The following is a 24801-nucleotide window of genomic DNA, read 5'->3' as shown; positions in this document are numbered from 1 at the left end:
TGCTATTGGACATCCAGAGCACCCTGGACGTGTCCATGCTGCTGGAGTCGGTGTCACCATCAAGAAATACTTCGGATTAGCTCCACGGATGTCCCGCAGCTCTTCCTCGCTGCCTCTTGAAGAATTACAACAGCTGACCCAGCAAATCAGGGACTAGCTAGAGGAGTCGATCACAGAAAAAGTGACTCAGTAGCTCATGGCATCATTCAGCCAGATGCAGTCCCAATTTCAGTCCCTGATGCAATCTCAGGGACTTGCACTACCTCTAGAGCCTCTGGTTGGTCCCTCAGGTCCTCGAGTAAGCACAAAGGAGAGTTTTGTTGATCCCTCAGGAAACGATCCTGAGACGGGTGACTCAAACAGGTGCGGCTTTTACATCGAAGCAAATCTTGCCCGCCTAGTTGCCCTTGGAAGAGTTTATGAGGGATCCACTGTTGTTCATAACACTCATTTGTTGTCTGACCATGTAAAGGTAGGTGTGGAGGAGGTTAAAGATCTAGATGCTCCCGTTCCTGTACCCACTGATGAGGTTTCCTTAGTGGGGCAGACAATTCACACCTTCCTTGCTTGGTCGACACATCTGGTCAAGCCTTTATCATACCAGGTACTTTACTCTTACTATATGTTTCTTCTTTTTCAATTAATTCATTCAGTGTGCCTCAAATTAGGCCATTTAACTTTGTTTCATGAGCAAATAGTTGTGTCTCTGGCAAAACCACCTCAAAAGCCAGATATGGAGGTCGATGATCCACTTTATCTGATGACATTGACCATCCCAGAGCTTTTCTTGAGGCCTTACCAGGTTACATGGGATGTCACCGTGTTCGGGGTCTTTAATCCAGACTTCTCACTTTACATAAAGCACAAAGACCTCTCTGAAATCGCACATGGTGGTCAATGTCTCAGCATATCAGTGTTACAGTTGTGGATTCTGTAAGTCATTTTAGATTACTTTTAATTACCTAAGTTATTGTTTTCAATTCATAAATATTTAACTTTGACTTAACATAAATAGGCATCTGATTGAAACAAGTATGCAAGCAGGGAATTCTAATCTGTATGGATTCCTCAAGCAACAGTCCATTCAGAGGTCTAGGCAATCGCAGTTTGAGGTTGAAAGTTACATAAAGAGTTGGATGTAGAGTTCAAAACATGATGTCTACCTTGGAGCCTACCTGAATGGGTAAGTCATACAAAATAACTGAATTTAATTAATGTTTACTAATATACTAACCCATATTCATCTCCACTGCAGTGGACACTAGCAGATGGTGGTCATCCTGCCCAAGGAACACCTAGTTGTCTGATTTTGTTCATTGCATAACAGGCCGGACAACTACCTTAAGGGGATAATTAACAGGTTAGTGTTCTTTTCAATACGTTTGCATTGAAATACCTCAACAATACCAGTTTTTAATTGTTACTAATCTGGAACAATGCTTTAAAAGGTCTTGATGATGCTCCCCAGCCTAAATCAAAGGCTGCTGCTAAGTGGATTGTCGTCAAGGTACGTCATTTACATAAAACTTCCACTTATATATACTTCTTATGTGTGTGTACACTAATTGTTTAATTAATATCCAAATTTCATTATGTATTTAGTGTAATAGACAAAAAGGAAACACTAAGTGCGGCTATTATGTCATGCATTAGATGTCCACCATCATATTAGGAAGTTTCAGGAATAACTGGGAAGCGGTACGTTTATCTCAAACAAATTTGATTTTTTTATAATTTGTATTACATAATTAACTTATCATTTATTTCATCATGTAGTATTTTAACGATCCTAGACCATTGGAGCCAGAGAGATTAAAGGCGCTTCGGATCCAGTGAGCACAGTATTATCTCCGAGTTAGAGCTCAAAGCTAGGATTTAGGGACATTAAGTTTAGCTTAGTTTACTTTGGTTTAACATTTTTGCCATTTCCTATGTTATTTGAACATTGAATTCATTTGTTGATAGTTGTTAATAATAAATAAATTATTCATTGTTTATTGTGATTAAAACTGCTTGAAAGTAGAATAAAATGTTTATTTGCTGTGAATTGGGTCTGAAATTGCATTTTATAGGTACAATTTTGGGTAGATTGTAAAAACAGAAAGTTTATATAAAAAAAAACTTGAAAACAACATCGGTTATTAACAAAAATCAATGTTAATATAGTAAACAACATCGGTTATTTAGAAAAATCGATGTCAACATACACCTTAACATCGATTTTTCAATAAATCGATGTTGGTTATTTCTAATAACATCGGTTATTTATACATAACTGATGTTAATATACAAACGTTAACATCAGTTATTTATACATAACCGATGTTAATATACAAACGTTAACATTAGTTATTTATAAATAACCGATATTATATATAACTAACTACAACAAAATAAATGTAAAGATGATGGACGTTCACATCGGTCATACATAAAAAATCGATGTTAATTTATTAGTTAACATCAGTTTTATATCAAAACTGATGTCAACGTTCATCATGTATACACTTATTTTGTTGTAGTTCTTTATATATAGCATCAGTTATTTAGAAAATCGATGTCAGCATTTTTATGTTAACATCGATTTTTAAAAACCGATGTTAACAATAATACATTCAACATCGGTACTTTCAACATCGGTTTTAAAACCAATGTAAAATGTCGTAAATAACCGATGTTGAAAGTGTATTTTCAAATAGTGATAGTATGTAATACCTTAATCTCTAAGACTGTAATTATGCTTTGATTATTCTACTTCTTTATTTGTTAATGCATGTTAGTCAATTTAATTTCACGATCCTTTAAAGTTAAGAAAACTTGAATTGGAATTTTAGTGACCTCTTTTTAAACCTTTCATTAGTTGCTTTCTAAGGTTGATAACTCGTAGTAGATAAAACATTTTATTCAAAACAATTAAAGCGGAATTAAATAAATAGAACATATCAAACTACAATATATATAAATATGCATAAGTGTTTTCCAGAATAAAGGTGGTGAGTATAACCTCAAGTACAAATACAACTTCATATGGTGACAAAGTAGATGAACGAAATACATACATAAACTAAAGTCCTAAAGCATAGATCCACTCAGATCAAATACATATAAAATAAAAAGGTTCTACACTCAGAGTAATCATCTATAATGCCTAACCCAATGCAAGCAAAAAGGCATAGGTCAACAAACGTTCGCGTATAAGAGAGGTATCCAAGGAAGTAATTCACATCTCTGATCATGTCTAGTATCCATTGCCTCCAAGCACACTTCAACCTCTATATACATAATATACTTAACAAATAGATAAACATTGTATTATAATAATAAAAATATATCTAACTTCAAAGCTTTTATATATATATATATAACATGGTAGTATACAAATATATATAATATAAAATAATATAAGTACATTCCAAAATATGAATAAAACAAACAAGGATATATACTTACTACGTGTAAATAAAACACTAATATAGATTCCCTAATCCTTATGTGAATCAATTTCAAGCCTTTATAATATATACAAATAATATGGCAAAGATAGTAATACAAATCCAAGATTAGTCATTCACTACTACAAAAAGTGTCTTTTAAGTCGGTCCTATATGACCTTCTAAAATGGTTTTGCACCGTCTTAGAAAGCGGCGTCATAATTTGGTGTTGTGCTTTCTAAATCAGTTTTTCAACCGTTGTAGATAGTAGCATTTTCTAAGACGGTTATGTGAACAACCGTCTTAGAATCCAATAGATACTAAGGCATTTCTCAGTCCACCCGTCTTAAAATGGCATCCACAGCATGCAAAATTTAAGATGGTTATTCAATAATCGTCTTAAAAAGTTAAACATTCTAAATCGGTTAAAAATGACCATCGTAGTATGTTTGAGATTTTAAGACGGTCATTTGAGCTTGACTTTCTACAACGGTTATACTTATAACCGCCGTCTTAGAATCTCAAGCATACTACGACGGTCATTTATAACCGCCTTAGTTTTTCTTTTGTTTTTTTTTTGTTATTAATTTTTTTTTTGTTACTATTTTTTTTTTTGTTATTGATGTGTCATTATTTTCTCCTATTTCTTAACCTTTTTTGTCACCATTTTAATTACTGATTAGCTTTAATTGTCAAATTAATTATGCAGTTTTATCATTTGGGCCTACTTGACTAATTTTGTGTTTTTAATTTAATTTCAGGAGAATTATAAGCAATTGGGCTTGAATCCGGAATTGGGCTTGGACTTGAAGAGAACAGACAATTTTATTTTATCAAATCTTATCTTATCCAAATTTTATTTCATCTAGATTTTATTTCGTCCAGATTTTATTTCATCCAATCTTATCTTATCTTGTCCAGATTTTATTTTATTTCGTTTATGGGCTTGGACTTAAAATAGATTTGTAAGCTTTGGGGCTGAGGACCTATATAACAGCACCAGGGTTTTAGTTTTGAGAGGTTTTTTTGGGGGAGGAGAATAATTCTAGGGTTTTAGAATTCCAGTTTTTACTGTTCATGCACACTGTTCACGTAGAATAAAATTCGTTTTCTGCAATTTCGTTTCTACTTCAATCTACAATTTCATTTTCAGCTGATTAATGGAAGACTAAGTCTCCAGCGTTGTTTTCTCTTGAGGATCAAGCACAACTCTCTTTGAGGTTTTGTTATTACTATTGAATTCTGATCAGTTTTTCCTCTTCACCAATTACTCTATATTTGTTGCTATTAATCCATGCATGCTTAGTGCTTGATTAATTGTCTCTGCACTTAATTTACGTTCATGCTTAATGATCAATTTCGTTCATGATTAATTGGTGTATGTATTGCTTAATCACATAATGACAGCCTTATGTTAATTTTCACTCAGTAATTAAATTTAGGATTGGATTAAGTGGTTGAACAAGTTAGGGATAAATCCTCGTAACCTAGGATAAGAGACTTGCTTGTGAATCAAGGGAAAACAACATGTTTTAATTCTGTTATTTTCTAATTAAAAATTGCTCGCTGTTTAAATTACAAAAACAAACAACCCCCCCAATTCGTTATTGTTTTATCACTATCTATTATGAACGTTGGTTGACCATTGCTCGTTGGGAGACGACCTAGGATCACTTCCTAGATACTGCATTTTTAATGTTTACTAGTGTTTTGCCCGTGCCGGCGCTCGAGCTATACTCCTATTTCAATATTACCAACACATATGCAAAGTTCAATAACGATGTTTATTTGAATGATAATAATGTTGACATATGTTTAGAAAAAAACAACAAAAGATGTAGGACTTGTAAGTATAACAATTTGGTAAGCACACCTGCTTATAAGTTTGCAAATACTTTTTTGTATACCACATTAATGGTAGTATTTTTTGCAATTCCTTGTTTATCATGAATAAGAATACATAGTCCTTTTTTACTTTGCACTCGTGAAAGTGCAACATATAGTTGGCCATGACAAAATACTGGGTTTGGCAAATACAATCTAACATGTGCCAAGGACTGTCCTTGAGACTTGTTTATAGTCATTGCAAATGAAACGATGAATGAAAATTGTCTTCTAATTAATTTGAATGGCCATGGAGAATCGGAAGGAGACATATTCATTCTTGGTATGTATGTCCTATGACCTACATTGGGTCCAGTTATTACCTCTGCTTCAACTACATTGGTTCCAAGTTTGGTGACAATTAGCCGAGTTCCATTGCATAAACCATCTGCCTGGTCCAAATTTCGGAGTAGCATGATGGGAGTACCAATCTTGATTCTTAGCTTGTGATTAGGTATCCCTGATGTTTTCAAGGTGTTAAGAAACTCAAGTGTTAGTACTCCAAAAGCAGGATTGAGTAGTTCATCAGATTTGTCAACACTATCAACACTACAATACTCTTTCTCATCACCAGGAATCAAACACAGGACATAGTCATTTATTTTGTCAACAACATCTTTTGTTGAGGCTAGGATAGCTCTCTTTTGCAAGAAATTTGCGTTGTTGTAGTTTTGTAATAAATCTGGATATGTTGCATCAACAATTGCTTGGATAGGATCCTCAAAATCCATTATAAGAAACTCATCTGGGATGATGATTTTGCAATGTCCATCGTTAGGTTGGCCAAGTTTGCCATCACCTATGTCTAGTAACCAATCAGAAAACTGTTTGAGTTCATAAGTGCTGCTATGGTTAGAAGGATTGGATTGCAAGCACATATTTTTTGTCAATTTTAGAATTTGACAATGATCCCAAATGTATGATGCATTTAGAGATGCATGGACAATATCAGAGTGATTAACTCTTGGAACAACATGTAATATTTGTCAAAAATCACCACCAAAAACAATAACCTTTCCCCCAAAAGGTTTGTCGTTGTGCATGATGTCTTTTAAGTTTTTGTCAAGTGCCTCAAAACTAAATTTGTGACACATTAGAGCTTCGTCCCAAATTATTAACTTTGTCCTCTGCAACAATTCAACCAAGTCACTCCCCTGATGAATATTGCATGTTGAATTTTGTGTTGCAGGCACAGGTATGGCAAACTTAGAATGTGTTGTTCTACCTCCGGGCAATAATAATGAAGCAATCCCACTGGAAGCAACAGTTAAAACAATACCTCCATTAGAGCGCACAACAGATGATAAAGTTTTCCACATAAATGTCTTGCCAATCCCACCATATCCATAGAGAAAATAAACTCCCCCTAATTGACTTGCAACAACACGCATAATATTATAAAAAATAGAAGCCTACTCATCTAAAATTAGTAATGTAAAAATCATAATTAACAGTAAGGATTGCTAGGAATGAATATTTTGTCAGCTAAAACTGAAATGGGGTGTACATACCTGTCATTGAGTGATAACATCTGTTAAATTTGCCAGCCAAAACTTGTCATAAGCCATTTCATTGTAGATGAGCTTATTTTGGTGTGGGTTGGCAGCATAGCCTATAGGATATGGCATTGAAGGGAAATCTCGTAGACTTTTTCTATTGGCTTGTAGCATGTTTTCAATTTGAGTCAAACAAATATGCATTGTTTCTTTGTCAGTGAGTTGAATGCCTATGAATAGTCAAATAATCACATTGTTAGCAAGTACATTGTTTCCTATGAATGAATGGTATATAGTTATTTAGGATTTACGAAATTACCTTGACTTATATGATTAAATACAATATCATCTGCCATCCACCGCCAAGTTTGTTGCCACACATATTCTGGTCTCTCCATTGTATTCATAAATAGCAGGTTGACAAATAACTTTCGAAGGAAGTGTGGAGTTCCCCAAGTGTTAGCCTCTCGCAAAGCACCAACAAATTCTTGATCACTTCCTAGGAAACCTTTTGCAAAGCATGCTTCTCTAAAAGTATGGTAGACAACATTGTCTACTGTTCTGATATCTTTGAAAGATTGTGAGCCTTTAGCAGAGGAAAGCATCATCCTCATGTAAAACAACTCTCCAGTTAAAGGCGATACCCATATCAGCCTCCCTATTGTATTTCCTTGTTTTCTTGGCTGCCGGCATCTCTTGTGTGCAACATAAACGAATTTGGACACATATTCAGGATAAGTAAGATCCCTTCTGTCATGGTATATTTTATTTGAATGCATCCAAGCTGTAAACATTGATTCTTTGATGGTACTCTTAGATAGTATTGTCCCAATTTGTTGGTTGTTTGTCCAGTAAATTGGCTGTTGATTTTCAAGGTGGAAATAAAGACGCTCAACTGCTGGTGCACGTCCATGCATAGGGAATGCAAAAATCTTCCAACATGCTTCAGGGGGCGAGACATACCTAGAGGATGATTAGTAAAACATAAACACATAAGAAGTAGGTCAATTAATGTAATAATAAAGGGTGTGTTGTGTATAGGTCAATGTTATGCATTTAATGAACATATGGTTGATATTATAATTTCTACCGAGTAATGTTGAAGTTGACAGATAAAGACAAAAATGTCCTGAATTAAATATAATAATTTATACCCTTTCAGAGAACACCATAATATGAGATAAAGACAAAAACACAAAAATATGGAAGTTGAACATATAAAAATCAAAAAAAGACTATCCAGACAATGAAAAGCATAAACGAAGGGTGTGTTGTGTGTAGATGAATGTTATGCATTTAAGAATATATGTTTGACACATACCGGCAATCAAGATACTGTTTAATTTCATCGTCAACCTGATGTTGTCTGCTGATGTTGTCTGCTGTTTTGGTTCTGCACATTAACAATAGATGTTGTAATTCGATCATAACCTTTGTTGATGTACTTAAATAGGTATTTGATGGATGTGCTCTGATTGCACCATTCGACATTCAGGTGTGTCCTGTATTTGAGTAGCAATTGTGGATTGTATGGTATAACAAAGCGATTATCAAGTTCAATACCATGCTTCTGAACCGTACGCCTATCATTTGTTCTCCTGTATACTAGAAATCCATCTTGGTCTACAATTGTGGCTTCGTTGAATTTCTTAGGGAAAAATCTAATACACTTCCCATCAGCCATACATGGTGCACTTCTATTTGGGAGTCCACATGGACCATGAATCATATGTTTGGAGACAATTTCGTACAATTCTGGATCTATGTACTTATTTGGTATCTCTGCAGAAATAATTTTATCAATGTCTTCTGGATTTGAATACTTGTTTGCAGGTTGCAAAAATATTAAAATATAAGCATGAGGCAATCCTCTTTTTTGCCACTCAATAGTGTAAATAATTGCAATGAACATAAAATATTAGTAGCCACATTAATAATGAATAATTGTAATTATAGTTTAACATTGCAATTGTAAGAACACATTGATAGAAATGGTAATTACTTACATCCCAGAATAGGACCAAAGACATGTCCACGTTTGAGATCATTCATCAATTGATTTAACTTCATTTTAAATATCCTTGAGACAACATCAGGGCAGTCATGAGGTGTGAGATTGGATTTCCTAACCTTTCTTTGTATTTCAGGCCATGTGGGATTACACGTTAATGTCAAAAATAGGTCTGGAAATCCGATATGACCACAAATTTCTATGCCATCAAAATACAGTTGTTCCATATACCTCTAACTACCAAGAAAGGAGTTGGGTAGTATAAGTTTCTTACCTTTTTCATTGCCAAGTGTTTCAGGGGCATTGTTACAGACATTCAAATTGATGTATTTGTCAACTCTGAGTTGTTGTTGATGTTGCCTAACATAATTTAGTTTTTGCGACTCAATCATACAGTAACCATCAACAATTCATTGCTGAAACAATCTTCTTGAATGCAGTATTGTTTGGGCTTCATTGTTCCTTGATCGCAGTCTGTAACAAAAATATTCACGCATGGTAACCTTTTTTCTCTTTGCTGCATGGATATTTGGATTATCCTTATGAGGAATATCTGGCCTATAGCCATCTTCCCCTCTAGGGTACAACAGGGGATATTGCAACGACAAATATGCAGGATGAAGTTCATTGATTATTTTCAACAATCCTGTTTGCTTTTCTATTATGATATCCCTGTGGTTACCTGTGTGCTCGTCACCAACAATAAAAGCAGCAACTTCAGTAGTATTTGGCAAATTGCATAATCTTCCATCTGACTGACTGCCTATCATAAACCAGTTTAAGCTTTAGGTCAGAGACTATTGAAGATTGTAGTTTATCCCTTGTCATTCTAAACTTCTGCGCATAATGGTTGTTGTTATCTAGCATATTCTTCATGGCAATGATAATGTCTTCATCAAGAACATCTTTGTTGTTGTACATTGATGAAGGAGAAAAAGCAAGTGGTAATGGTATACATTGTTAAAAGATAATTTAAAAATATGTAATGTAACATTTATTGGTTGGATTGTAACACTTACGGGTTTTGCAAAAGCCTGTTGTTAACTTCGTTGTCTGTATCATAAATATATAGTTGTGCAAACTTAGGTGACTTATTTGCCAAAGGTAGGAGGCTTCCAATAAGATGATGACCTTGACCATGTATGCAAAATGTAGGAGGCCCTCTTCCTGTATTATACGTTATGTCAAGTTGGAGACCAAGTGATGTGAATGTAAACATTACATTATATGATCGAATGTTTTGCTAGAAGTTCTTAGCTTGAGAGTCTTTAGAATCAAAGAGTAGTTGCCTCAACGGTTGTGGAGCATCTTCTAACACAAGCAGTTGTATTTTTCCATCACCGCAACATAATGCAAACTTTGGGTTTTTGGTTTGTTTGTCTTTGTTAATCCTCTCATCATACCACATCATAGCTTTATAGTGTCTGCATTGCCAAACTAGATCTCCAACATCTTTGTAACCTATACGTGTACATTAATGTGTAAGTTTACATTCAACCATCAACCAAAAGGAATTAAACAAAACACCATCAAAGTGGAAAGTTGATTGCCTAAACCTGTATTTTGATTTTCATATGGTATGTCCAAATTCCCATTTTTATCAGTTTCTACATCATCCTCTGTTGGTGGGTCGTCAAATGAGTAATCTATATGACACCAAAATTGTTTGCTTAATCTAAAATAAATTGTGTCTGCCTAAAAAAGTAACTCAAATACATTGTAAGTTAAATATAATGACTGGGAAGTTGACATAATTTAAACACAACAACAACATTCAAATAAAGTTTCTTTGATTAAACACAACAACAACATTTGACCTGTATCAATGACCCCCTCTGTTTTGTTGATTTCTTCATCACTGTCATCTGAGATGTGCTCTATTAGTCTGGATTTCTGTATTGTATATCTTCCTGAATGTATATGCTGAGTTGTTGAGGGAGTGTGAATGGGATCAACATCTGAGATTGTATGTATTGGACAATTTGCATGATGATTCAACATCGATGGAGTTAAATTTTCTTTTCCAAACTTTGACATTAGATTCGTCTGGATAGTTGAAGCATCGATGGTACGTTGGTTGAATGAATGCCTCGGCCGAATAGCAGATTCTCTTGCATGATTGTGCTCACATTGATATGTAGACAACATGATGTTTGATAATGGTGTACACTGCGTATGTACTATGGGAATATGCCCTTTAAATTGTGTATCACATGGTGACATACGTTTACGCTTTTCTGCAATAACAATTGTTATATTTGTGTTAGCATTTATAAAACATAAGCATAAATGAAATGTGCTTTGATATACATTTTTACCGTTAGGTACATAATTATTTTGACAGTCATCACTTTGTCTTCTCTCTTGCAATATGTTTTTTCTACGTTTCCTCCGTTCGACAGAATTTTCCATTTCAAACTCTACTTGTGAATAAAGTCTACATTATTGAGTAAGTCTTTGCAAATAACAATTTAAGATAAACATATCAAAATTGCAACATGTAAAATTGATAGTGCATGTAGTATTGTACAATGAGTTAAAACTTATTTTTCACCAACAAAAAAAATAAGCAAAGAAACTTCACTTGAGGGTTAGTTGTCTCTTGCCAATGTTGTGTTGTTGTCTCAATGTAGCTTCCCAGCTTGCGTTTTGGTTCAGCGTTTAAGTTGTTCTGCATGTTGTTTGTTGTGAATTTGATTCAATGGTGATGATGATAGAAAAACAACATTATCAAATTGATTCCGATTAAGAGAACCTACTAAAAGTGAAGAAGAAGCCCTTCTCGTGCATTGCCTTGTGTTTTCTTTCAGCCCAAGTTGTTGATTCGACACTGGGTGGCACTTTGCATTGCTTCACTTTTGGCTATAGTGCCTGCAAGTACACATTATTAATTGTGTTCATTAAATGCGTTGGCAGCTTTTTATAACCACGTGTGGTCATTGAAAGAATAATAAGCTCCATATTTCTGAAGTTACATTCACAAAAGCCAAATTGTTTAAACTATTGATTATATATATTTATTGTATTTCTGTTGTTATTAAATAAGTGGAAAATGATTTAGAATTTTGATATTCTAAATAGTTACGCTTCACTGGTATTGAATTGTGTACACCAATATATTTTAGAGTAGTGAATTTAGAAAATGCGTTGTGTAATAATCCAAATTTTGGTTAACACCCTTGGCATTTGATCATTTTACTATGGTAACATGGATGAAAATAAAACACTCCCAATCTATATATTGTCTAATATTCGAATGTAATTAAATATTGTTTAATCACCCATGGTGATTAAGTTACATTATTCGGGTTGATCAAAACTTACAAAATAAAATAAGTTTAACAAAAAAGGGCAAATAAATTATATTGGACTGTGGACTGGATTGTTCAATGGGACTGGCCTTGATCATCCCATATGAGTTGCTTCCTCAAGATAAGTTCCCATACATGTTGGTTGGGCCGGAAATAGAAGGCGACCTCATCTCTAGTCATTACGTTATTGTCCATTAAAAACCGGTACCAAGGTGCAGCCAGACATCGAACGCCATTATCCACTGACATCGTCCATATTAAACGACGCCCACTACTATGCTGAATAGTCATATATAGTGATGATGGCCCAACCAAATTGAGAGCCTCGGGGGGCAGCAACTACATTTAAAGCAAAGTAGTCACTAATGATTGCAAGGTCATTATTAATTAATAAAAAAAACAAGCATATATGGTTTATGATATTAATAAATAAAACAAACATTTATGATATCAATAAAGTCGTACCAATGGGGTAGCATTTGAGATCATAGGTTGGGTAATGTCTATGGTTAACACATAATTTCTGGTGGATCTATGAGGCCTTCCACATGTCTATCTTTCCAGTGGTGGAGTGAAATGGAGATGAAAAGTTGTATTATTGTTGGGTTCCATAAAGTGAACCATGACACCTTCATATATATCGAACTCTCTTCTAAATTGTTTAAGCCCATCAGCAAAATAGTATATGTTATTATCTTTTCTAATCTGTATAATGTGTTTGTGGCCGTTGTAATCAAAGAGAACATTTGGTGGGTAATCAGGAGCCCATTGCTGATGATATTTTGAGGGTATCTCAATGTAGTTCTGCAATTAAAGATTCAGCAATATCACAATAGCAATATAAATTACAGGAATGATAAAATAATTACGTGGGGAAACACTTACTCTATCAACATGGAATGCAGCCTAAAATTGATATATAACTGTGCATCCCAAGAATTTAGGTGGGGCCTGAATGAAAAAATTTCCCCAAATAAATATTATAAATTATACCCTTTTCATAGAATTATGAATGAGATAAAGGCAAAAACACAAAAATGTCGAAAGTATTCCAAACATATACATTTCCAAGTTCCCAATAGTGTAAAATTTGGAAAAGTATAACAGTCTTAGATGTTGAAAAAATGATGAAAGTACGAACAATATCATAGCCAAGAGGATGACAATCACCAAGATGAATGATCAAACTACATTCAACATTAACATATAAAAAACAAAAAATCCTCAAAGCAAAAGTAGACAAACTTACAACGCAAAAATGAGATGAAGACAAAAACACAAATATGTCATCCCAGATTGTCATGACAAATATGAAGTTCAATGTTGAAAGCATTCCATACATATACATTGCAAGTTCCCAATAGTGTAAACTTTGGAAAAGTATAACATAATGACATGTTGGAAATATGACACAGATAAGCATCAACATGATACTTGAGAGCATGACAATCACCAAGATGAATGATCAAACTACATTCAACATTCACATATAAAAAGCAAAAGAAGAAGAAAGCGAAAGTAGACAAACTTACAACATTGGAGCCTGTAGATGTTTCTGTACTCATGTTGAGAGGAGAAAGAGAAGGAGAGACAAATGAAGATTTTGTAATTACCACATACAAATTGTATATATATTGCAATTGATAATGATTCAATTATTTTAACAAAAATAGGTAATGAGTAGTTAATGTAACTGCCGTAGCAATTACTTGGTATTGGAAATTGCATGTAACATATACTCGAATACTATGTATATTAATGGACACCCTTTTACTCTTCCGGTAACCCTTAATTAAATGCATTAGATATTAATTATTCATATATTAAAATTTTGGTGAAATCCTTTCAATCATACATTACTTTCCTCCTTTCAATCACATATGAATTTTTTCGATGTACCGGGTATTGGGAATATGCAGGTCAGGTCACGTCTAATACCTAATATATACTTGTATTATATGTGAAAGGTACTCCACAGTATAACCTAACACTAATATGGCAAATAATATACTATAAAGTATTAGGTTAAATAGTACCTGCTTTGGCACCAATTCCAACAATTTATATGGCAGTGATTTTGTATAAGTCTATACGTTACCGTCATAAGGGCATCATTAGTCCATAAGCTTATATTGACTTGTCCACCTACAACAAAATCGTACACAATGTTATCATTATATTAGAAAATACAACTGTTCTACTTTTTTACGAATGCAAAAGAAATTAATTGCATTAAGCAAGTTAACCCCACTAATTTGGCACGTGTATAAAACAATAATTACAATGTACGTTATGGAAATATGCATAAAATGGTTTAAAGAATTCATAAAACTTTTGTTTTCTTTCAATTGATAATTACAAATTGAAAGACGAAATTACAAATTCAAATGATAATTACAATGTATCGTACTAAATCCGTCGTAAGTCCAGAAGCTGATCCTGGCTTGTCAACCTGCAGGAAATCGTACTAAATGTTATCATTTAATTACAAAATACAATTGTTTTACTTTTTCACAAATACAAATGACATTATTTGGATTTAGCAAATTAACCCCACTAATTACGCATGTGTACAAAACAACAATTACAATGTACCTTAAGTAAACATACATAATATGGTTTAAAGAATTGATAAAAACTTTGTTTTCTTTCAATTGATAATTTCAAATTCAAAGACATAAATATATGTCCGTTGGTGACAAAATTTAGTCGTATGTTATTTGTCTGGATTTTAATTCGAAGACACCGTTTTAATCATTAACAATATAGTTCCCATCACGATCTTAAATGGACAACGATTACTGATATCAAATTTAACCATACGAAATAATGTCGATAGAATTCATTGTCCATACATGACTAATTGAGTGGGTACAACATCACCAAAAAATAGCCCAACAAACGTAAACCAAAATAACCCAACAAACGTATATAAAATTTAAGCATACAATATATAATTAAATTGTCAACTGATTACTCAGTTTTAATATGTTTGTTTGTGGATAGCTCATACGCAGTAGTATCCTTAGAATCAAATTCATTTGTGGCTTGTTGACCGCTCAATCTTTTGGCAGGGGTGATGAAGGCAGTGTTCCCAGGGTCATAGTCAGTTGACTGGGACAATGAAGGCTGCAAAACAAATATAAAGTATTATTATGACGCCCCAATAACATATTTAGACCAAATTTGTACTTAATTACTTAATGAAAGGTGTAACAAATTTACATACCGTCGGATGGTAATCCCTTGATGAAGTCTCAGCACACGATGCGGGTGACTTCCCTATAGTTTGTTCATCCTGCATATACCACATTCAGAGGCAACATCAAATGTTTTTAAATTTTCGTATACACCCTTACGATAAGTTAACTATTACCTGTAGACCAATTTTGAAAGTCAATGTCTGGATATGATGTTCTTCTTGGCTAACATCCATCACAGATGACTGGCGCATGTTTACACGGTACTTGAACCTGAGCGCCAATGTCTTACCAACCAAATCATCCACACACTCAGGGGACACTTTGATCTTGTCACCACCCTAATAATTATGAATAAATTTAAACAAATAAATTTAATTATTATGAATAAATTTAAACAAATAAATTTAAATGCAATATAGTAAATTCATATTGAATTGTCATGTCATCCATCAGGGTATGTTACAATACATACCGCAATCAATTCATGTCAACATTCCTCGGCTGTCTTACCGAACATTTTGATACACGTTGCATCCCAAAAATGAAAGTTAGCTTTCTCTCCATTGTGTTCCATTTTCACAACTAATTTATACCTAACACAACAATATCCATGTGAATAAAGACTCGAATGTTAAGTACATTATAACTCATTTGGGAATAAATACATTTTACTTGGGAACCATATGACTAACTTGGTTCTGGCACGAACGGCAGGCACCCACTATTTATAATGGATCAAACGTTGTAGTGCAATTTGGAAAGCTATCATAACTCCATGGTGTATCAATCAGGACATCATCCACCGTAGCAACGGTCAAACAGAAACAGTCCTAATTGAATTAAAATATATAACAAATGAAAGTGGACAGATCAAACAAAAAAAAAATTAAACGGGCAAAAATTGTAAAACGACATTTAAAAGGTATGAAAAAAAATCATACACACAACAACAACAACAATACTTTCACCATAAACAGCCGGCAACCACACCAAATCCAATTCGGGAACCACACCATATCCAATACAAATGGTGTTTCATTTAAAATTTTTTGTTGTTACGTCTCTCAGTCTGCTTATGTCACCTAAGTTGACCATCTGAGCATTATGCAAGAACTTATCACGATCACCTCTTTGTGAATTACTGGTATACTGGGATTGCAAACCACTCCCTTCTTCTGTTAATCCACCAACATAAAATGGAACACAAAAACTGCAATGAGGAAGGTCATGACATTAGAGTATTATTATAAACAAAATATATAACTTAAATTGTTTGCAGTTATCATACCTATCAAGGAATTTCCTTATCTCAGCAATATCATCCTTATCTCAGCAATATCATCGGAGTTTACATACAACTTGGAACCATTTTTTATATTTTGGACACTGAGGGGATACTTGTCTGCAAAAAAACATTATAGGTACATGAAATAATATGCAATGCCACATAAGATTGATTCGCAAATGTAAGAAGTAATAAAAAAATACATTATATTCACCTTTGGCATCTTTGATCTTAGTCAATGTTAACATAAGCACCAACGGCTCCCTAACAAAATGGTTTTTTTCAATAGCATCATCTAGCTGAAGAGCATAATCCTCCCACAGTGTCATGAGGATCTCAGCATCACTAACAGAACATAACACATACATACTAATTTGTGATTTAATATATTTTATTATGGTTTTTCTAAATATTTAAAAATATAATGAAAATAACCTATTATCTCTCAACTTCACCGTAACCTTGTATGCAGGATTCACTATTTTTTGTTCAATAACTTTAGCGACAACACCCACGACATCTATTTTCAAACCAACATAAATGAATAGAATTAAGTTGTGTTGAACATAGGTTGAATATATAAACTAATATGTAATGGAAAACATTATAATATACTTACCAACTAAAGTATGTCATGGTGCAATGCCAGAAATAATATCAGCAATTTCAGTTATCACGTGTACATTAGCAAGAATTTCAGGTCTTTCAACCTCCTTCACAGATGTTGTTTTCACAAAGTAAAGCAAATATGAAATTGGACTTACTTTATATTCAGATTGATTGTCCACAACTTTGATGTTTTGGATCAAATAGGAACAACCTAAAGCTAACTTCGGTTGAAATTCAGGGAACAACTCTTGCCATAGCGTTGCCTCAATCTTTACACCCTGAAAGTTATAAACAATCCATAACTACAAATACCCTCTTCACTAACTACATAGTAGAATGAAAGCAAATAACATAACAATTATCGTTTGGTCTATGAAGACCATGTCAATCGCTTGTCTCCCATTGTGCTTCTTAACATCCCACATATCGGTTATACGCACTGCTATCTTCCATGTCCCTTTCCTTGGATGCAATTCAGATATAAGATTTTCTTTTCGAGACATCGCTACAATGTCACAAAGAAACAACATGAACAGCGCATCAAACAGAGCATTGAAGTTTTTTTAAAAAATAGTATAAAAGAGACCAATAAACACATGGAAACAAAAAAAAAATACATAGACAAATAAGAAAATGATAGACAGGTAACGGACAAAACAAAAGAAAACGAAGAACCAAAACAACCAAAACCAAAAGATGAAGCAAAAAAAACAAAAAAAAAATGAATACGTGTTAATCTAACACATGGAAAGTAGAAAAAAATGCACCTTTTTTGTTCAAATGAACCTTTCTTCTTCAAATGCACCTGTGTAAAGTACGAAAAAAAAAACAAATAACCAAGAAACAAAAATAAAACACGGAATCATACGCATGCACCAACTAAATCTTTTTTTCACAGGTAAAGGCGAAGCAAAAAAAAAACCAATACGTGTTAATGTAACACATGGCAAGTAGAAAAAAACACACATTTCTTGTTCAAATGAACCTTTCTTCTTGAAATACACCTGTGCAAAGTAGGAAAAAAAACCAAAGAACAAAGAAGAAGCAAAAACAAAACACGAAATCATACACATGCAGCAACAAATTTCTTTTTTCACAGGTAAAGTCGAAGCAAAAAAAAAAAAAAAAGCGTATACGTGTTAATCTAACACATGGAAAGTAGAAAAAATGCACCTTTGTTTTTGTTCAAATGAACCTTTCTTCTTCAAATGCACCTGTGTAAAGTAGGAGCCAAATGCAAGGAAACCAAACGTATAACCAAAAACAGAGGATGAAAATAAAACAAAAGAAACAAAGCGTATAACCAAAACCCTTCATTCATCTGCAATCTGCAAAAGTAAACGTCTTGTCAAGTGGTCATAATTATTGTCGGTATTCAAGAAGCATTGGTATTCGAAAAGCATGGGTAATGGAAATGCATCGGTATACAAATGGTTTATTGGAAACTATTGGAAACACTTGGAATTGGGAACGCATCATTTTGTAGGCCATGCACTGTAGCAGGATATGACATTTTTGGGCGGGAAAGTAGATTAACCACAGCGCGACACGTAGGCCATTCAGGGCCTTGTTTGTATAATGATAGATGATTTGATTCGGGTACGACCTCCATCAGTTATCCTTCTGCATTGTCATATCCATGTAGATTTTCTCTAGTTGGCTAAGTCTACCCCTCCTTGCTTCCAACTCTTGGTAAGACCGATCTATTTTTCTGATAAAAGAAAAAACCTTACTATTAATCTGATATCATGCTAGAAATTAAGATTACAAAACAAGGCCAGCATTCCATACGCAATTTTACAACTTCAATAAGGCCAAAATGGCAGCGAACTAATAGCAGTGAATCCCATAATTGTTATTCATTGCTATTTTTTCTTCTCTTTCTATATTTATATTGGGTTAAAATATAAATCTTTGCAACTGAAATAGAACTCCAGTTCTCAAGACTTCAAGGTATCATGATTGTTAGTTGTAAAAAAAATGCCACAATAAGATGCATGCAAATATATAAACATTAAATTTGTCACCCATGACCACATCCTCAAACCTTGTGTTCGGATAGAAGGGTGATGGTAGTTGAGTGTTTAGATCTATAGTAGTCTTATTTCTGAATTAAAATCCTTGGTGGAACTTTATCAAAAGAACCATGTTTTCTTTGCCAAAGAAATCACTAAGCTAAACAAATTTTCAGAAGTAATTATGTTAACAATTCATTCCTAGAACCCAAAGGATGGGATACAAAAGAAAAATAATGCCAAGACACAGACACCACATTACTGCAAAGGATCTTAATACGGTTGGCATTTACTACAATAAAGATATTTACTAAAATTAACAATCTTAAAGCACATTAAAGAGAAAGTAAATAAATTATAAATTTTTCAATACAAAAGATCCCTGAAAAAGTTTCAGTGGAGGCAAATCATTGAACAAAAAATGTTAATCTCACAGAAGACATCAAACAAGACAAAAAAAGCATTTGATCTAAGCCTTTAAAGCCAAGACATATCATTTAACAAAAAAAGTTTAATCTCATACAAGATGTCAAACAAAACAAGATGGGAATTCATCCAAGTCTTCAAAGCCAAATGTAAGGATGTACCTCTTAATGCCAACAGGAATATCACCAGAAGTAAGTGGAATTTCACTTTTTTGATGTCGTGATTCTAAGTCTTTAGCCTCTTCCCTATACATGGACAATGATTAAAAAAGCTATCCATTTAGAACAAATTTGTGGAATGAGGATGAAATCTACAATTACATGCACACAATGTAACACTATAAAGAGAAAGAAGATCAAGAATGGGAGTAGGGATGGAAAAGTAACATATCAATCAATAAATAGAAAATGGCACCATATAGATCTTATAAAATGACTATGTGTGCTTTTGGAAAAGCTCCTATGAAGTTTATTTGGGTTATCTTATCATATAAAGACTGAATTTGAAAATTGAAGGTGTGAGGTTAGTGATCATCATATAAGCTCTACTTAACTTATTTAATAAGCTTTATGGTAAAACTTATCAAGCTATTGAACTCAGCACTTATAACATAGCTCACATGTGACAAGCTTGTTTTGAATAAACACTTCAGTAAGTATAAGGGTATAGTATGGCTAGTATACTGGTAGTAACAGGTTCCGTGTAATCAAAAACTGAATGTACTATGTCAGCACATTCAGTTATTCAATAAGGAAAAGCAGTTAAAATTACTCCTTCCTATGTATAAATACCTATGTAGTGCCCTCTGGTAAATGAATGAATGAAAATCATTTTCATTCAATAATAGCAAAAAGCTATATATTTTTTTTTTGCTATTATTTATTGTTTCTATTTGTTCCAAAAATAATTTCCAAAACTATGTTTTAATAAATAAAAGGTATAATTGGTATAAAAAATATAGAGAAGGGAGGAGTTGTAAAAAAATGGGGATGCTAATAGCAAGTGTGAAAAAAATACGAGCATGATATAATATAACCGTCGTCCTCGGGTAGGGCCGATTATCACATTATCTTTAATTTCAGTTACAATGCAAGAAATTTCATTTAAGTAAAAAAAGTTCTAATGCAGAGAATTCCTCTATATGATTAATTAACATTCAACAGCTTGACTCTTGTCAAGGCATTCGATGCTGAGTTTGAATGCATAAGTTGGATATGAGAAATCAATAAATGATTGGTCCGAGTAGTACAATCTCTTTTAAGTAAAGTCTTGATTCAAACCTTTTAAATGAAAAAACATGATTAAAAGAAAATAATTTCATTAATTATAGTCCGTCAGTTTTTTGGACAAAGATTAATAGTCAACAAAATTAATGAATTTTCTATACCAACAACATGATAGCAAAAAAAAATAATGATGAGAATTAAGATTGATTAATACACGAGAATTACCTGAATTTTCACCTAATTTTTATTTTAAAGAATTGAGTAATATATTTTTGTATTTTAAGAAAAATTGGTGAATTCTAAGATCCATCTTCTAATTTTTTAATAGGTGTAATAGTGTATATTAGCAATCTCCAGTCAACATTAAAAAAATAGAATTGGACTTCTTAAAATGCATTTTTATAATTTAATAAAGAGAATGTTGTTTTTAGCATTCTATCTATCTCTCACTCAAACACATTAACTATGTTTGGACACAAGTTTATGACTCAAGTTTTGCCAAATTTCCAGGTTAATCATCAAGAAATGAACAGAAGCCATAACTTGTTATGCTTTAGCCCAAACGTGGAACATGCAATCAAAAGTGACTGTTTGATTCAACATCACATCAAAGATTTTTGGTGCGTTTCAAGTTTAGAACGTGCATATTTTTTAATTTTCAGTTCAAAATCATATAAAAACTCAATTTATAAACTTGCTTCGAATTAGACGTGGATCTGTGGTTGAAGAAAAGATACTGAACATATATAGAATAATAGCAAACAATAAATAAACAAATAGAAACACAATAATATTGATTGATATAGAATAATAGCAAATAATGTTAATTGATATATTACAAAAAGCTTACTCCAAAAGAAGGCCTGTAGTCACCAGGAGCTCCACCCTTGTCACCGAAATCACCACTAGGTCCGCGTGGACCTCCACGGTATCCATCATAGTCACCACCAAATCTCCTTTGTCCGTCAAAGCGAGGTGGGTGAAGCAGCAACGGAAACAAACTCAGCTGCTGCTACCACACTATGCGCGATATAAACCCTAATTCTGTTTTATATGACTAACCCTAACAAGGTTAGTAATCTATTTTTATTCCATCGAGGAAGGAGGAAATAAAAACCTACTAGAAATATTTTTTTTATAAATTAAACATAATACGAATTATGAAGAGATTTTTAACATTTATATATTATATTTAATCAACCGAGTTAACAAGAATGAATTTACCATAACTTTTATTTATTCTAAAAAATATTTATTCTTTGAGAAATGTAAAAAAAAAAAAGTAAGTGAAAATTCAAGAAAAAATCAATTTAAAATTTCCAGTAATTGCAATTGAACATCATTCCCATGTTTCGACAAGTATTACCAATGAAAAGAATATCAAAGAGGGAGATACATCATGTATGCATGATAAACACTTGCGTAATAAAGTCAGTCTTCAAAAAGAAATTATTTAAATATAAGTATTAAATTAATTAATATAAAAGATAGTAATTTTATAATATATGACTATCATAATTAAATAACAACATAAAAAAATTTTAACCCATGTATTCTACTTAAATTCTTCAACTATATATTTATTACCTTCTTCTTTCTATAAGATTGCTTTAATTAATTTACAAGAATTAAAAAAATTGGTGAATTTAATTAGTGATTTTAAAATTATTATAAATTTGCATTGTGAAAAATATTTACAAGTATTATGAAATTAGTAGCCTTTATTGTTTATTAACTAATCCTATAAAGTAGTTAAATTCTCCTCTAAAAAATTAAATCCTATAAAAAGGTGAAATAATTAAATAATGTCTAAAAAATGCCATCTAGGGAGGTAGTATGTGATACAAAACCATATAAAGATGGTGAATTAGTTAAGGGTATCAAAAGTGAAAAGAACAACGACGACACAGCCTAGAAAGACCAAATGAAAAAGACTTTGTTTTCTTAACTCACGTTTGTAGTTGTCGCAGAAGCCATTCGGATTTCGATTACATTAAGGAACCAAATGAACCTATATATACTACACATGCATATTTGCTTCCACAGTTTCCAATTTCATATCCTCTTACCGTTAAACTTAAACCCTTTGGTTGTATAAGAAAAACTTCATCATCATCATAATGAGTAGTCACTCCAATATTGAGCAAGAAGCCCCTGGTGAGTCTTTATTATATCTTTCATATAGAGATTACTTATGTTGGGCACCAAAAAATTCTCAACTCATTCTTTCACTAATCAATTGAGTATAATAATTATAGATTCTCACAGTATTTGCTAAACTAAATATATAGCTTCAAGTTGCATATTGTATATAAAAAAAAAAAAAAACAGATGTCAAAGGGTGAATATATGAACTGCAGCCTAACAATTCCAAACATATTTCGCAATACCTGCAAGGATATGGGCTGGCATTGATTAAAACCAACAAAACAATGTTTCTCTAAATAATACAAAATGTAGATACCGGATTAGGCATAAACAGGAAGAAAAAAAAAGGTGAAATATGCTTCAACTGCATAAATAACTACCATTAATTTTTCTTTCTTCAATATTTCTCTTTTTTGGGACTTATACCGGTAACATCTAAAGCTAGGCTGAGCATCAAAAAATTGGCTGCTAGGCTGTGTGATTCTGACTGGCTCACGGAACATCACAGCCTCAGAGAACTGATCCACAACAGTACTTTGTGTTTCTTCACTAACAACCTACACGATTTTAGAAAAAATATTAGTCAATGCCTTTTAGAAATGACACGTAGAAATTAAAAGAGTAAAAAATCAGTAGCAGCTTTGAAAAAACTGATAGAGAAACTAATATTACAAATCAACAAACAAAAGAGAAACTGCCTTCCAGTTACTTTATTTTAGTAGAGATATTCAAATGTAGCATTATATTTCACAAATCCAAAATCACAAGTACAGCAGCTCTTTACACCTTTTGACAGAACAACATGAATCATTACCACTAAAACTGCTAAATAAGGTGGAAAATTTTGATGTCAAATTGGAAGAGAGTTTATAGACAACAAGATCAAAACTATAAAAAGTATATATAGTTACATATATAGTGTCTGCTGCTGATAGAAACATAGATCCAGAGGTGGGCCTTGATATTGGGCCCAAACCAAAGATATGGAGGGTTTACAAAAGAAAGAAAGGAAAGGGAATATAGAATGATAATGATGACGTGGCTGATGGATGCGTGATGTGCATGAGCGTGTGACTATATAAGCTGTTATGGTGAGAGAGAATGGGGAGACAAGAATTCTGTTAGAATTGTGGGGTCATTGTGAGTGACTCGAGGAGCACTGGGTCATTGTGAGTGACTTGGGGAGCATTGTGTGCTTGAGGATTGATAGTCTTCCACTATCAGTTTGTTATCGGTATTCCTTGCCAATACTTTTGTAATTGTTTCCTCCATTTATATATAATTACAAGCACTTTTTCATCATTCTGTTATTATCATTACTATTTCATCTAATTTTCATATATAAACCCATCAATTGGTCCGACCTACCGGATTACATAACCACCATTCCCTGACGACGGTAGATGCGACTGCATTCTCAAATGGGAGACCGAATTGATGCGTTGGAAGCTCAGATGGGTGACGTGCAAGCTACGTTGCAATCATTAGCTCAACAGATGCAACAACAGAGTTTGATTATGAGTGAATTAAGCAAACAAATCGCTCAGAAGGGAGTGAATCGGGAGAGTGAGAACTCGGTGGGGGAATCATCACAAGAGGAATCTTGTCTTTCTGGCAAGAAGGTGAAGTTGCCACTGTTTGAAGGTGATGACCCTGTGGCTTGAATCACACGAGCTGAGATTTACTTTGATGTGCAAAACACAACGGACGAAATGCGTGTGAAGCTGGCTCGACTGAGCATGGAAGGCTCAACCAT

General features: G+C 33.2%; 1 protein-coding gene and 1 long non-coding RNA gene across 7 annotated transcripts in view; both read right to left on the bottom strand.

Annotated features, from left to right (window-relative positions):
• LOC114389763 overlaps nucleotides 1–6193 on the bottom strand; it is a 42910-nt gene extending 36717 nt beyond the window's left edge. Inside the window, exon 1 of the mRNA XM_028350503.1 lies at nucleotides 5639–6193. Coding sequence (XP_028206304.1) covers nucleotides 5639–6193 — 555 coding nt within the window. The remainder of the gene's footprint in view (nucleotides 1–5638) is intronic.
• Nucleotides 6194–14935: 8742 nt separating this feature from the next.
• LOC114390272 lies at nucleotides 14936–21939 on the bottom strand. 6 transcript variants are annotated; one of them, XR_003661862.1, is made up of 13 exons: nucleotides 21748–21939; nucleotides 19833–19916; nucleotides 18404–18941; nucleotides 17998–18035; nucleotides 17057–17735; nucleotides 16836–16966; nucleotides 16625–16738; nucleotides 16278–16546; nucleotides 16029–16166; nucleotides 15809–15929; nucleotides 15510–15674; nucleotides 15363–15431; nucleotides 14936–15262 (listed from the first exon to the last, which is right to left on the bottom strand). It is a non-coding gene; the product is annotated as an uncharacterized LOC114390272 (long non-coding RNA). The 6 variants fall into 6 exon arrangements; XR_003661861.1 differs by having other exon boundaries at nucleotides 16002–16546; XR_003661859.1 differs by having other exon boundaries at nucleotides 16029–16546.
• Nucleotides 21940–24801: the final 2862 nt, after the last annotated feature.

Source organism: Glycine soja, chromosome 16, assembly GCF_004193775.1.
Source record: "Glycine soja cultivar W05 chromosome 16, ASM419377v2, whole genome shotgun sequence".
Lineage (NCBI taxonomy): Eukaryota > Viridiplantae > Streptophyta > Magnoliopsida > Fabales > Fabaceae > Glycine > Glycine soja.
Note: the sequence above shows the minus strand (reverse complement) of the source record. Positions and strands in the feature narration are given on the sequence as shown.